The 15,667-nt window shown below is 46.5% G+C and overlaps 5 protein-coding genes across 5 annotated transcripts; 2 read left to right on the top strand and 3 right to left on the bottom strand.

Annotated features, from left to right (window-relative positions):
• Positions 1–2,144: 2,144 nt before the first annotated feature.
• N7518_009431 (uncharacterized protein) lies at positions 2,145–4,256 on the bottom strand (the record flags this gene model as incomplete). Its single annotated transcript, XM_057190357.1, has 6 exons — positions 2,145–3,210; positions 3,260–3,353; positions 3,413–3,457; positions 3,521–3,604; positions 3,662–3,778; positions 3,833–4,256. 6 exons carry the CDS (start codon positions 4,254–4,256, stop codon positions 2,145–2,147), a joined length of 1,830 nt encoding a protein of 609 aa, XP_057038013.1.
• Positions 4,257–4,799: 543 nt separating this feature from the next.
• Positions 4,800–5,365, bottom strand: N7518_009432 (uncharacterized protein; the record flags this gene model as incomplete). Its single annotated transcript, XM_057190358.1, has 2 exons — positions 4,800–5,163; positions 5,229–5,365. The coding sequence occupies 2 exons, from the start codon at positions 5,363–5,365 to the stop codon at positions 4,800–4,802; spliced, it is 501 nt and encodes a 166-aa protein (XP_057038014.1).
• A 1,071-nt stretch (positions 5,366–6,436) lies between these two features.
• On the top strand, positions 6,437–7,294 carry N7518_009433 (uncharacterized protein; the record flags this gene model as incomplete). Its single annotated transcript, XM_057190359.1, has 1 exon — positions 6,437–7,294. One exon carries the CDS (start codon positions 6,437–6,439, stop codon positions 7,292–7,294), a length of 858 nt encoding a protein of 285 aa, XP_057038015.1.
• A 1,740-nt stretch (positions 7,295–9,034) lies between these two features.
• On the top strand, positions 9,035–9,606 carry N7518_009434 (uncharacterized protein; the record flags this gene model as incomplete). Its single annotated transcript, XM_057190360.1, has 2 exons — positions 9,035–9,128; positions 9,197–9,606. 2 exons carry the CDS (start codon positions 9,035–9,037, stop codon positions 9,604–9,606), a joined length of 504 nt encoding a protein of 167 aa, XP_057038016.1.
• Positions 9,607–9,930: 324 nt separating this feature from the next.
• Positions 9,931–14,266, bottom strand: N7518_009435 (transcriptional regulator family TF; the record flags this gene model as incomplete). Its single annotated transcript, XM_057190361.1, has 5 exons — positions 9,931–10,902; positions 10,971–11,562; positions 11,890–13,170; positions 13,314–13,996; positions 14,060–14,266. The coding sequence occupies 5 exons, from the start codon at positions 14,264–14,266 to the stop codon at positions 9,931–9,933; spliced, it is 3,735 nt and encodes a 1,244-aa protein (XP_057038017.1).
• Between the last annotated feature and the right edge of the window lie 1,401 nt (positions 14,267–15,667).

Below are 15,667 nucleotides of genomic sequence, written 5' to 3' on the forward strand. Positions count from 1 at the left end.
CGACGCTCGGTCGGGCAGCGTAATACAATTCTCTGATTGTTCCTACTCCCTTTGGTACTCGACCGTAAACCCTCGTGATGCGGCAAGTTTGGCTCGCGCCTCAAGAACCTCGCTGAGATCTTTTCCTTGCATTGTCATTGTATCAGGTGGATAGAAGAGTGTGATAGACCTTTGCGGAATATAAGATATCTTTTAACATACAAAATTGCGTGGGAGACTTCGGTTCAAAAAATAATCTATCTCGATGTGTTGGGGGGGACAGATATGGGTAAGTTCATGCAGGGTGAACGGGACTCACACCCAGGATGCTCACCTAGGGTGTGAAGTTCCCGCTCGAGCCCGCCACTATTACCCCAATTCTTCACACCCAAGCTAGCAATGTTTTATCGCTGCTTCAAGGGGAAAGGCATATCGGATGATTGATTGAGTAGATCTGTGTGGCTTGAGTACGGCTGAGCGGACGGGAAGCCCTGTTTTACATACCCTATGGTCGTATATGCTTGATATAGCACTAGAGAGGGAAATAGAATAGCTGAGAATCATAGACTATACCTAGGTAGCCGTGGGACGTGGGATGGCTTATGTTTCATTGGGTCAGGTGACCTCTGGCCCTAAACGGTCATAGCGTTGGATCATAAATAACTCACCGATGGACGACCAAAGCAATGAAGCGTTATTATCTGGACCGAGCTCCAGGTCCCTGAAGATCTGGAGCTCCTCCAGGCGGGACACGAGGGGTTGGGATGGGGAAGAGTTCAGGAGACAGAATTATTTTGTAAGAGGCTTGACAATTTGAAGAAAGTAGGATCTATTGAATGGAAGAAAGGTGTCATGGATTTTAAATCTCTTACCTCTTTGGCCTATATATGCTCGAACCGTGGGCGCTAGGCTGTTGTATGTTTTTGTTTTTGTCTTTTCTTTTTTTTATTTGTTTAGAGACTCCACTCCCTCAGCCCATCAGCTCATTCACCTGAATGCCCTTGCCATTAACTACTTCCTCCCTTGCATCTGTTGACCACATGATGTGGAGAGGGTTGATACGTGTCTGACTTGAGGCGCGTAATCCCCAATTTTCTCCGTGAACATCTCGTCCACACCATGCCTCCCTTTCTCTCCAAGGTAGGTAAACATACTTTAAGAGAAGTCTTGATTAAGCTCATCGCCTCAGATAATCTACTTGAATAATCATCCAATTTATGCAACCAATGTACAGCTTTTAGATGAACGCCGTACAGTTTATCGCTTCACACTTGACCCGGGCTCATATCGACACTCAATTCCCTAGACCGTCACATCACTCATTGTCAAGCAGCAAAAGAATAATTGGGAGGAATAATTTTGGAATGAGAAAGCAGTCTACGATAAATTGAAAGAGCTCCAAGGAAAAGTGATTCCCTTCTTGTTCGGGCAAGGTTATTATAATGGACTTCCAGCACTTATATTATCCGAGATTAATGGTATTACTCTTTATGAACTGGCCCGCAGTAAACACGACTTTCCTGCAGAAGCTTTGAAGACCTATCTCGAGGATGTCTTTCGTCAGTTTTCAGAACATGGTGCTTTGTATCGAGATTAGAGATTGGACAATTTTCTACTCTGTGATTAGGGCAGCCAACGATGCAGAGTGATGGCTGTTGATCTTGAACAAGTAGATTTTCTGAATGCCCTCACCCCTGGGAAACAGTGATTAACTCGGACGGTGTAATATCTTTAATGCAAGATTTCGAAGATATGCAGAATCCGCGTCGTGGTCCATCTCCTGTACGAATCTGGCAGGTTAGCGGTGATTCCGAGATCAGTTTTGACCGAATCGGAAGTTTGCCCACGCCAACGACTATTTATTCTGAGCCTACCCCCCCCGCTGGCATAGAAGAGCTGATAAAAAGCGAGAAAGACCTTACAATTTTCGGGGTTGTGGACCTTTAGTAGGTATATACGGGACGGTACCCTTGGTGGCTTCTTTATGGCCGACCATGGCAAGGTATTTAATCGTGTATTCATCAAGCAACATGGGAGGAATGCGACGTGATTTTGATAGATTCAAGCTGAACTGACTCATAAAATGTTCGATATCTCCCTAAGTAGCGGGCGCTGCGCGAGTAGGTTGGAGGTTGGCAGCCTGCACTTCAAACGGGTTCTTTTCATCACACCCCAGCTTCCTGTCTAAATTTCTGCCCATTGAGAAATGCACAGCGACTGAACAACTTTTCCCAATGAAGCGCTTTCTCTGCGTCAGTCAGGGCCTCGATATCAGCTCCAATGCCGTCGCTACATGTAGCAGGCACTGATCCATGAGGGCCACCAAATAGCTGCACTGAGATATGACTAGGCATATCGCTTATTGAACCCTTGGGAAAGTCATCCGAGAAGGCAGGCGGCCATGAATGAAGTTGATCTTCCGCCTCTTTAGGACTGCCATGCACGAACCGAATAATCTTCCGACTAAAATCCCGAGCCAACGCAAGCTGTGGGTCCGAGTTATCTGCACCGGCCCGTAGGTGGTCATTGTAGAATAGGTAAGGGATATCGCTGAGATGAGCTACACCCCACATTGACACACCCATGGAATCAAAGACTGGCGTGTATCTGGTTTCGTTGAATTCGAACAGCCGCACTTGGGAGGCTCCCACACCCCCATTTTTGACGTACTGCCACGTAAAGTCAAGGACAGGGCAAGTGAACCAGATGTCGCGGTTTAGCTGTGCAGCACGATAGTACTGCGGTGAAATTCGGCCTTCATGCCCTGACTTGATCATGTGCTTGAAGTCCACCAGAGGATACAGGTGTAGGAGTTTCTCTTTCGTGGATTCTGAAAGTTTGTGCAGCCATAGTCCAAAACTCCCTAGAACTTCGTCGTCCGTCGCAGTAGTCGGCGGCGCATACCAAGCGCCATCATTTGTGACCCAGGAAGCTATCAAGGGTATTCCCTTGGTGAACTTTCCTGCGCGTATCAACTGCGAGGGTCTATCTTGAATGAAGTCACCGTCGATCGTTGGGTAAAAATATGCTTCGCCGAAAGGCGGACGGGCTGCCCGAGATGCAGTAACCGATAGGTTGGTTAGTTGTTCAAAGGGAACACCTCGAAGACATTCCAGTGTTTGCAAATCGTTGTCACTGTCACATCCTACTTGCTGTGCAACAGCAGCCGTGTTGCTTGCAACCAGGTCTGGTTGGCTGTTGAAGTTTAGTCCTGGACCCCCAGACATCATTCTAAGGCCGCGAATCAGCATTGAACAGTTTCAAGTCTCGACTCACTTACACTGCTTGCTGAAATGGAACATCTTGATTACCTCCAAAGGCCGTTAGCTGCAGACCGATGTCACTAGCCCCGACGCTTTGTCCAATGACGGTCACTAGAAGAAAATCTATTAGCATATTGGTGCTTGGACCCGGGAAACAGAAGTGAGTGTACCTCTGTTAGGGTCACCGCCGAATGACTCAATGTTATTGCGGACCCCTGATTGTTCGGTATTTCAGCATTCGTGATCATTTTGCGATCAAAGAGCACCGAGATACATACACTCCAAAGCAGTACGCTGATCCCGAAGCCCTGCATTTGTGTCTTTCCTCTCAATCAATGCTCCACTAGTTGCGAAGCCAAATACTAAACCGGAAGTAAGCCTCGGCGCAGAGTTTCAAAGACTCTTGATATATAACTTACAGCCCAGGCGATAATTTATGCCAACATATACCAGCGGGAGCCCATCAGCAGCAGCCAGCTTTACCAAGCCATCAGGCTCGTAAAGGATATCGGAAGCTGAGCCTAAAGCATGGCCACCTGTCTACTCATTAGTGTCTTCAGCGCTCATGTCTTTACAAACAGTAAACTCACCTCCATGAATCCAAACCGCAACTGGAAGCTTAGCATCTTTCTGCGTTCCTGCCGGTCTCGCAATTCTCAAGCTCAGACAATTTTCGCTAATGTTGGCCACACTACTCGTGAACGGGAGTATGTCCCCCGTTCCTTGTGGACACCAGGCACCAGCCTGGGTGGCGTCGATGATAGACCCCTTCACTGGTCTCGTTGGAACCGGCGCTGCGAAACGTCGCAGCCCTGTGGGTTCTTCTGCATAGAAAATGTTTTGGAAATGTTCAATTCCAACAGGAGATAGACTGCCAAGGTAAGTGATGTCTCGCGTGGTGTCCACCACTTTTATTTTGTGACTGGGATAAATTGTATCCAAAAGTTCCTGGTAGTAGATTGCGCTGATTGCCAGAATAACGGCTACAACGGATGCGAACAAGCGGTTAGCCATAACGGCTGAAATGATTTTTTTCGATGGTGTGAGGTCTGAGCCCCTTAAAAGCCTGATGATGGATGAGGAAGAATGTGAGGAGGAAATTTAAAGAGTCGGTGAGGTGCCGCTGGGGGCTATCTGGTAAGGATGATGTTTACTTCTTTTTATTGCCACTGCGTTTGCTTTATTTGCTACGGAGCTGCACCAAACATAAGTCGATTATACATTCCTTTCTTTCCTGCGGAGCATATACCTGAAGCGGTTTGTTGTCGGATAGCTACTGTGATATTCTGCCGATCAGCCGGAACGGTTTGAAGCTGCATAGTTGGTTGCCTGCTTCTTCTATTCCAACCGGTCTTACTCCTTAATCAGGAAATCAACAAAAACATGCATAATAATCATTAAACTAAAATCCAGAAAGACCCATGGACTATGTAGTAATAGGAGATACAGTCTTATTCCGGATGTAGATCTCCCTTTTTCGTGCTTCGGTCCGATTCTAAATATTGAATCCTCCTGGCTTTAGCTAGTATAACGCTCGCATAACTTTATGTTCTAGCATTATCCACCATGAACATCGAGTTTTGCTTCGCAGCAACCCTGCTCATAATGTGGATAGGATCTGTTCGAAGCTCTGAAACTGGCGACATGTGTCTTGCCATCATTTGTCGATTCCGATGTCGAATGTCCAAGGAGACCGAGCTCGCCATCCTTTGACCGATCAAAACGACGGTACAGAGTGTCGCGACATTTACCAAGAACAGGTCCAAAGACTGGCATGCAGCAGACAATCATAGCCACATTGACCTCGATTTCCGACCACAGGATAAACAGCGTGAAGTCGGCAATGAAATCAAGGTTATCCTCTTTATCATAGGACGTCACGAGATAGATATATGTTCTCGCAACTCCTGCGCCGATCGTGCTGTGAGAATTCAAAGTTAGCATCTGGATCCCACGCTGACTCTCCACTGGATGAGATGAACATACAATATACCAACCATGAACACACTCGTGACCCCAATCTTCTTCTTAACCGACATCTTCAACTTCCAAATGATCGGCACAGGCATCAACATGATCACAAAATCCGTCAGGACATCCGTCCCACAAAACACAGTCAGCATATTCAACGTATCTGTACACTCCGTCAGGAAAAACCCGATCGGCGCCCAATTCCAGTCCCAGTGCGTTCCGCATTGAAACAAGGTCGCAAAGAAGAAAGATATACTCCAAGCAGCCACAATCCCAATCATCACCCAGCACAACAGCTGGAAAGAGCGAATGGGACTTAGCATCCGCTTCCATAGGAGTAAAATGGAGGTTTTTATCAGCCCAAAGGCGATCTTCTCTGTTGTCTGGAAAGCATATTTGTATTTCTGGACTAGGACTTCGAGCGCGCTGGGCTGGGGCCAGTTATTGAGAACTATGGAGTGACCGGTTATTGCACCTTGGATTACGCCTGAAAGGAATATTCCGTTTAAGGCGAGGACGAATAACTACTCATCTCTACATCAGTATACCGTCGCTGTAAATTTTTGGGGTTGGAAGATGGGACCCACAAGAGAAGACAAAGCAAACCAGTCATCAAGTCCTAGTGGGACTTTTGAGAGTCGTCTGGAGTAGAAGCGAAGTAATACCGCGAATATCCCTGTCAGGAAAAATATCGATGTCATAACTATTAACCCTGGGCGGTCGTTGACGTGGAGGAGGGCGCGGTGGTATGCCATCGCTAAACGTCTTGCATCAAAATGCGCTTGGGCTGGAATTGTTGTATAGTATAGTAGACGCTAATATAGGAATACATCTCAATATTAACGATGAATAAGTCTGGTAAGTGAAGGCAACCGAGTTGATAATTAAAACGATCACTGACCAGCTAAGGGATAGCCGCAGGTCGTACGAATACCAGGGATGCATGCATGACCAGTAGTAGCTCGCTATTCTTACTCGACTAGGTGACTTGCAGCTAAGTGTCTGACTCCTAGAGGGGCGAAAATCCAGGTGGTTTGATTTGGAATATGTTAAGGCAAGATTTTCGAGTAACCGCTGCAGGCGGGCGTGATGAATGCAGGGGTGTACATCGTTTGACTTGGTTGGACTACAGAATTTCGGTGTGAGAAATCATGTCAATCCGACTCTAGTCTTATGACCCTTCAACTCAAGTAAAAAATTATGAAAGAGTCTGTTTGCCTACCATGAGGACGACACCATCTGAGAATAGGGAAGAATTCGCCGGTCTTCTCAACAATATTGACAAGACGAGCCAGGATCCAAACATCCCCGCGGATGGCACTGGAGACTCGAACCCCTACAGGCATCGATTCCTCTTTCTAATTCCTATACTGCTTCTATCTCTCATCACCAATATAATCATCATCTCCATCATCGCGGCAAACCCCGAACCCTATAGAACCCATTCAAAATACGCCAACCTCCACCACACTCACACAGAGCCCTACGTCCTCCTGACCGATTACTCCTCCCCAAACACAACCCTAGCGGATACCCTATGGCACTCCATAAACATTGACAGCGGCGTTGTTGCCCTCCCGGATTCATTCGCTGCATCCCACAACCTCCGCACAGCGCAACGCTTTCCCTGGGATACCACCAAAGGAATCTACATCCTTCATGGTTTCCACAACCTGCACTGTCTCAAGATCATCTATATCAGCCTTTTCGAGTTCCGGGAAGGCCAGGCACAGTCGAGAACCTGGCACCATATCGCGCATTGTCTTGATGCGCTGAGGCGACAGATTATATGTGATGCGGATGATACACCTAGGGCTACGGAGAGAAGGGTCGAGGTTGTTAGTGGGGTCGGGCAGAATCGGGTTTGTAGGAACTGGGGGGAGTTGGAAAGTTGGGCGAAAGCTCATACGTCTTGTTATAAGCGGCCTGAGAGGCCGGAGGATGAGACTGGGTTGAAGAGGTTTATGCATTGTCCGGAGGGGAGTGGATACGTGGTTGATGAGGGTTATGTACCCGAGGAGGAGATCTTGGTCGGGTTACCTGAAGAGTCGATTGCGACAGGGCTGGCTGGGGAGGTATAGAAGGAGTACGGTTGTGTCGGAGAGAAGAGAGAAGATCTCTTGTATGTAGAACTAGGACTAGGATTGGCCCCATAATAAACTAACGATCGAGAACGACATCTTGCGAATCCCAAGTATAGTTTGAAGATACAACTTCTGGCTTTTCCAGAGAAAACCCCTCTAGAACCCATCTGCGAAAAACACATCCTTCCCGTTGCTATCTGCCTTGCTATCTCTATTGTCCTCTTTGGCAACCTTGACGGGTCTGACAACCGCAGCGGCTTGATAGCATGTGTCAGCCTAGTCCATAGTAGGGTGTCTTTGCTTGGGATACTTACTCTCAGTGGGTGTGAATGCACCCAATGCCATGGCGCCTAGGAAGGCAATGATGAGGAGGTATACATGCATTATGAGTGGCTGAGGTCTCTTTTGTTGTTGTAAAGTGGAGGATAGAGATGTCAAAGATGATGTTGATGGAAGTTGGAATTGGCGCTGTGAGATGCTTATTCAACAACAAGAGGAAAGGGATACTATTAATATAACAATTTGTTTACCATGCATGAATAGTACCACATACTTCCAAGTCCAACCAGGATGAATGCTGATCGTCCAGTCTAGGGCGTCTACCCTGCCATGCCAACTCGGGCGAGAACCCAACTTTCATACATAAGCCACAGGTAATAAATATAGTATCTCTTACAAACGCATACAATATTCTATATGCTGGTAATTGATTAATGTTGGTTATTGGTACTGGTATTACCGGCAAGCCACCTCCAAATAGACTAACAGGTGCATATGCATTGGCATGCGTCCTCGCTCGAGCTGACATTGCAGGATACGTGCATCCAACCCCTCTCTTACCTACAGGTCAGCAGCAAAATAGTAGTCATACCCTTAAAAGGTATGTAAAGTATGCTTACACCCCCTCAGCTCTTATATCATTGCAAATGTGATCAAAAGTACTAGAATGCTAAGAGATACGTAGATCAACACTGTATTTGATATTGGGTCAAGTAACACGCGCGATATCTTAGAGCATTACTCTTGTACCATCCTATTTCAAACTAGGCTAGATATGCAGGCCACCATCGAATAACGTAACTGATTCACAAACGAGTCGGTGATCCCGAAAAAGCATAGAGAATGGGATAGATAGAACTTGTGTTGTATATCAACAACGGTAGCCTACATGGCGTTTTACTTTTAGCTTCATGCCTTTTGGTGATATGCTGTACGTAGTCTCTCTGGGCAGTTTAGAATACATTCACGACTTTTTGATTGTACGTATAAATTTCTGGCTTAAGTAACTTAACTTTCAATACCATGATGATGCGGCTTTTTGATTTTATTACTAAAGGGGACCATGCATTGCTGTATGCGTCATAAGCGCACAGGGGTTCGTTCAGGTACTAATGTTTCCTTCGACTTTAGCGTCCTCAAGCTGTGAATTCACATTTTTTTTACATGCTCTTAGTTTATCGTACAACCATGTTGACTGCAAAAGCACAAAAGTATAAGCCCCTCTCAAACGCGAAGGAAGACTTAGACGGAGAAGAGGAGCCTCAACCTCATCTCAGAAAACCACTAAACAGACAACTTACAGTCGCACACATCATATTCTTCGTCTTCTCTTTTATCACGGCATTCACAACCGGAGTATTACTCACCATATACATCTTCAAGACAACAACAACGCACAGCTATGAATCCGGGACTCCAGAAAACATATCTATAGCACCTCACCTGCCCCTCCGCCAAATGGCAGGCAAATTCATGTATCAATCCCCCTTCTCAAAGGAACCGCCGCGTGAAGGGAACGTCTCGGAGCCGACATGGGATACTTTAATACCCAGTAGGTCCTTATTTCCCTTTCAACCACCTCCTCATCTCATCACCTCCTATAAGATATAGTAATAACAGAATCCGCAGACGGCCTGGGCTACTTCATCCCCTCAACCGCAGATACCTCGAAGTCAAAGTCCTCTTCTGTGGTAATTCCTTCCGCCTTCCACCAACTCCACTGCCTCTACCTCCTCCGGCGAGCCTATTACACCACCACACCCGAGCTACAACGCTTCGACTTCGGCCGGAACCGCTCCGTCCATGTAGCGCACTGCTTTGATTACCTTGCCCAGGCGATTACCTGTTCAGCGGATAGTACGCTTGAGCCGGCAGTGGATAAGGAGCATGGGTTTTTGGGGGGCGGGTTTGCGAGACGGTGTTGGGATTTTGAGTACTTGAAAAGTGTTGTGGAGAGCAGGAGAGCGTTTAATGCCAGTGGGTTTTTGGCTTGGGGTGCTGGGACGGAGGGGAAGGTTGAGTTGGGGTGATCTTGAGTTAGAAAAAGGGATCTGGAGTATTCAGGTGTTTGCGTTCTTATTCAATGATCATGTGCATTCGACTCGACATCTCAACTCCGCATAGCAAAATCATGATCACCTATATACATGATGGAATCCTCAGCCTTTTCGATTTCCACTACATAGGTTGTAGTTAGATCCCTTAATATACGACAGGAACAAGTATACTTGATCTATTCTTCTTGAACTAAGAGGTAATATTGGTAATATCCGCATCTCAAACCGGTGCATCATAAGAAACTTCGTGAAAAATGTCGTAATCATAGACTCAGGTGAAACACGAACAGAACAGTATCAGCCTGTCTTTGAATATACAGAGATCGCATTGATGACCGGCCGCCTGGTAGTCTCAGAATCAAAAACCTGAGCATGATCCAACTCTTCAAACCACAGCATCTCAAGTCCGCACCCAATCCAGGGCCTGATTTTCCATGCTTGTGCTGCTTCCTTGTCAACGGTCCAGACCTCTGATGAACCCATCAAGTACTGCCCCACGGTTTCGGTGTCCACAATCAAATCCTTACCACTCAAAACAACGGTAACATTTCTACCCTTCTGGTCTTTTTCCGCCTTCACCCCGAGCTCCTCCTTCCAAATGATATTGTCAATCCAAGAGAATCTCCTTGCCAACGTATGCGCAACTCCAATGTCTTGACTTCCGAAATACCATAGCTGGTATTCATTGGCCCGTGCTGGCTGGCGGGCTATGAAGTTGTATGCCACGTCAGGCAGATGGAGAAGGAATGACACAGGATCAATGAAGACCGCAGGCCCGATGAGCGGAGCGAACCGATCAGACTTGAGAAGGTGTGTGGCGATTACGGAACCATAAGAATGAGACACAAGCACGATCTTGTCCCATCCGTGATACCGCATGATCTCCATGATCTCAGAAATCATCACCTCCTTTTCGAGAGCAGGATTGGTTATCCGAGAGCTTACTGCCATGATTTCAAGTGCGATGATGCCGATCTCACCATCGTCGGTGGCGTCTGCCTGTAGTTGCTCGTTTAACTCTCGGAGGAAGCCTGCGTAAGGGTACATGCCAATCCCGATACCATGTATGAATAGTACGGGTAGCTGTGTCTTGGATGTATGTCGTCGATGCCAGTATGTGAGATGCCGCACCGGTGATCGATAAGACGTGAATATTGTGACAGGGCGAAATGGAAAGACGGTAAAGAATCGCGAGAGCGAATTGCGATAGAAGTGGAAGCCATTGTATGACATCCTGCAGTACGTTATGGTATCAACCACAGAGACGCACTAAGTTAATTGGAATGTCAGTTCAAAAGGGCTATATCACACATAGAGAGGAGGAAGAGAGAACTAACACTGTACCATAGCAGACTTCGATGTGAACCGCCTGCTTCATTCAAAAGCCGTCCTAGGCCTTTCACATCCATCCTGCCCGGTGACAATTTTCGTCCAATCAGCTTCTCAATTTCTACTGTGTAGGTCTCGATTTCCTCTTCATGCTGCTGATCTTGCTCGAGGATATGGTCAGGTCCGAATAATGACCATCTGATAAAGTCTTTCACATTATCGCGCTTTATGCATTCAGCTTCTGAGACCATAAGCCACTGGCTGAGGTATTTCTCCACATTGGGCACATTTTTATTGCAGCTCCGAAACAAATTCTCTCTGAGCTCCGTGGACAAAGGTTTGTGGTAGATAGGAGAATTGCGAAGGGCGTATGTAAGTGGTATGTAGACAAATGTGAAAAAGACGGCTTCTGCAATGAGCCAAATTTGGATAGCCAAGGGTATGCGTTCGAAATAAGTTGGTAGATGAAAGAATTGAGCGACGAGTAATTGAACGCTGTATAAAATACTGATTGGTGCGATGTTGTGAAGAAATAGGATGCAAAGCCGAATGAACAAGTACTCGGCAGTAGATGTTCCAATCATGTTGTTGATGACGTGCCTACATAATATGAGGTGACATTAGAGAAAAGCAGAGCGATGTAGAGAACGACATCTATGGTATAAAGGTTGAAATCAGATATGGCCCAACAAATTTGGTCCTTTTGTTGAATTTAACATGTGCTTCCACGTATATGACGTCATATGCGTACCTATTTTGCGGTGCCCGACACTGATTATGTAATAAATTAGATTAGTTAACTAATATGGGTATCATGTGATCTGTATTGTGCGAATAATTTACCCAGTTGAACGAGTTACTCATTATAGCCCACATGCCATGTGAGAGAGCAACTATACGTTGGGCCCGATCATCACTAATAATAACTCTTCAAAATTTGCGTCGGTCGGGTCCGAAATCCACTCTGACATGGCGATATCAGTGTCAAGCACGGCGGAAAGGCTCCGTACGCTGTCTCGAGATTTTCGTGCCTCTTCGGACTCTTGAAACAGTGTATCTTCACTTCCTTCATTGTCAAGAACTCCCTGGGAGGCCATTGATTCGCTACCCTGATCTTGTTGCAATGTCGAGTTGCTTGTCTCTCTTGGTATATCCGACTCCGTAGAGTGGGCAACGCTGGACGTCTCGGATAAATCAATCGTGGAGGGTATACCACTCAAATCCAGGCCTTTGCTAGGGGCTATACGGCGAATGCAACTGTTGCAAAGTAGAAAAGCTCGACGAGCGGCCTCATCAGATTTCCCAAGGCAATACAGCCAGTGGAGCGCTTTTTTCGTCGCAGCAAGAACAACTTCAGGCGTTTCCACAGACCCGGGAGCGCCTTCCTCAGTCTCGACACTCGCTGGCACTGAGAGAACTGACAAATGTATAAGGGAGGCTATAGTGGCTTGCATTAGAAAATGCAGGAAACCCCACCATGGGGCGACATTGTAGGCCCAAACCGTATCTGGTTGATCTGGTAGAACAGCTATGAGCGCCAAAGATGCACGGAGGAAGGCCGAAGAGGATTTGTTGTAAAACCGGGATCGTGGAAGATTGATGCCGCTCTTTCCAGCGGTTTCTGGGCGTGTAAGACAATGCCGATTGAGGACAGCACGAGCGCTGTAATAGTGCAATGCTAACGAGACCTGATAATATGATCTGCTCCTGGGGTGTTGATTACCATGCTTGTCTTCAAAAGCCAAGGAAGCGTGTAAGCCAGATACCCATTGATCTAGCTTTTGAGTGTAAATCCCAATGCGGCTTTCGATCTGAATCCAACCATCTCGAAAGATGCTCGTACTGTGCTCGCGATTGGTAATGGCGTGCGTGATCAAAGCGAGGTCTACCAGATAGAAGAAGTAGAGAGACGCGCTGGGCTGCATAGACTTTAAGGACGTATGTTGGGCTTCGATCTGTTCGTCGCTCTGGAAGATCGTCCATTGCATATCGCCGGCATGGGCTAATCGGCCATCACCCCACTGACCGACATCAGAAAACTCATATTCCGAGTGTTCAAAGGGTAGCGGTGGAGGTGCAGAGCAGGAACCATCTCCAAGGCAAGAGGCTCGGCCAGTCATGGCAGAGAGTAGATGTTCCAGGTAAAAGATCGACCACCATAGCCGCTTCCGCGCTTCGGTTGCTTCCGCATCAAATGTGTTGTTCGTTCTTCGAATATTGAGTCCTAATGCGATGCCTGAGCGCGCGGCGATTCCTACCATTTTCCAAGATATGTGAGTTCGTTAGAAATGCATAACACAATACAACACACAGGAAGGAATCCCCTTCTAACACAATTTTGGGGGTCATACCTGTTAACCCGAGAAACAGTTAGGAAGTATAACGTCATAAGCGTCTCGACCTGCACTTGTTGCAGATCTTCGTAGCCAAAGAGAACAGTCTCCGAAATGTTCAGGGATTTCGCTCGAGCAAAGAACACGTCGTCATCAGCGTAAACCTGCAGATCTTGTTTGGAGACTCGGCAAAAGTTCCTGCCAATAGCAAGGACCATGTTAAAGACAGCCAACCACCTCCTCCCGGGATTTATCAAGCTCCCTGAGAATAGGCGGCGATACTGATCCATGAATAATCCCCATCGGATGATTGGAAAAGAAATGTCGACGTTAGTGCGATAAATATGGAGTAGATGATCTGCCAGCGCTTTCGGTGGTAGGACGAAAGCATTCCTCACTTCGGGGTCGGACAAATGATGATGGTCAAGACGATAGTTCATTGGGACGATGGAGTCATTAACGAGAGGCCATTCTTTCAAAGGTTTTTCTAAAGAACCCGGGTTGTCGTTCTGGCTTGTAGTATTCGACTGCAGCCGTTGCATCCACGCAATTTCAGAATCCTTCCCCATGTATCCTGTAGCCCTACTTTCTTTGCTGCGATTGAGGTCTTCACCCACCGTATCAATATTGTCCAGAGAATCGATAGACGAAAATGAAACATTTGAAGAACTATTCCGGTGTTCGCTGACTGTTGTATAGGCCTATACTCATTCACCGGATCTAATTAGTGGGTGACCACGCAATGACACGCGACAAAAACGTACTTTAAGGGTGCTTGTAATTTGTTTCGCAATAGAGGTGTCCGCTCTTTGAGCGATATTCCGAAGCAAGTCCTCGTAGGCTCCAATTTTCAGTTGAGCCAACTCTAGCTGCTTCCGCTCTCTAACGAGCTTCGCCTCAGAATAATCGCATGTCGTTAGACCCTGAGCATGGCACTGGGCGCATATAGGCTTTTTGCCATCACATTTCATTTTGCGCTGGCGGCATGTGTCGCAGGCCCGCGCAGTTCGTCCTCGTCCCTCGCTCGCGCGCCTTTCGCGTCTTAGACGTGGAATATGAACTTTGTTTAACATTTTCATATAATAATTCAAGGCTTGTTTCGGGGGATTCCGGTTTCATTCAGACATGAAATTCGGGAGGAGCTTGCTGTGCTAACACCGTTGAGAAGAAAAGAAAGACGATAGAAAAAATGGCAGGCCCCTCTTTCCCGAGGTCTTTCGTACCTCACGTCATCAAAGGCTGGTCCCGGTCAGGTGCTCCACCAAACCGCAGATAGAAATTAGGTATCTTTTGTATGACTTGCCAATACAAAGAATACTTAGGTACCATATTGATTTTTTGCAACGCTTGAGATGCTCAGGGACCAAGCTTCAGTCAGGAATTTTAAGCATAATAAAGGGAAAAGGATTTATTAACAATAATGAAGCTAGACTCATGTTATGTTCCTACTCCGTCCTATACTTCTTATTCTTACTTTAGCTACTTCGAGGGTTGAGAAAATATGGTGCCTAAGTATCCTTTGTATGAGTAAGTCATGCAAAAGATACTTAATTTATATATCTGTGGGGCGCATCACCAGGTACGGGTCCAATCCACGAGAAAACTTGAAAACGTGAAAAGAAACAAGAATCGTCAAGTCTTGACCTATAAAATCACGGTACCTTCGCCCCCAGATAACCTATTTATGGCCGAAAAGGGCCATATGCGCCAACCCATCCAACGCCCAAAGGCCTAGATTCTCAAAAGTTTAGATTACGAGCGAGAGGATGAGTAACTAACCAATTATAGATGTCCCTTGATTGGCAGCATACAGCACGCTGCGTCTTCTTACTTGATTCCTGCCCAATCCGGCCGATTCTCTAGGATACGGTTCTACACGTCTGGATCACTGTTCGTACAAGATGCCTGATAATTTGTATATTAAAGTTTGACACTGTCCCCACTGTTGTGGATTGAATATAGGCTTTCTCCACCGTGTGCCTCTTCAGATTAATTGGCTGTAACATGTCATATGCAACTTCAAGAATCTGGTATATGCTAAAATAGAACATGTCTATATGAGAAATACGTTTTGTTGTCACCCGTATTCCCTCTGGCACCGATTTTGAGTGTCTACTTTGGGCCTCCAGCCCACCCAAAGACCCTTTCTTGAAACAGGAAAGTATCATTGATGAACCCGATTGGCAAGCTCCCCTTAATCACTCGGAGCGGTTGCCGAAGCACCTTGAACAGGGGACCATCATCAAACATGAAATACTTGAGGTTTTTGGCCATTCCTTCCCGCAGTAAATGGAGCAGGTATCCCTCGAGGCCGATATAACTCCCCTCTGTAGAAGTTCTAAACAAGTTGATATAGAGTAGCCGGATTAGGG

The sequence above is a fragment of the Penicillium psychrosexuale genome (assembly GCF_028828465.1).
Source record: "Penicillium psychrosexuale strain IBT 29551 chromosome Unknown utg000005l, whole genome shotgun sequence".
In the NCBI taxonomy this organism is placed as follows: domain Eukaryota; kingdom Fungi; phylum Ascomycota; class Eurotiomycetes; order Eurotiales; family Aspergillaceae; genus Penicillium; species Penicillium psychrosexuale.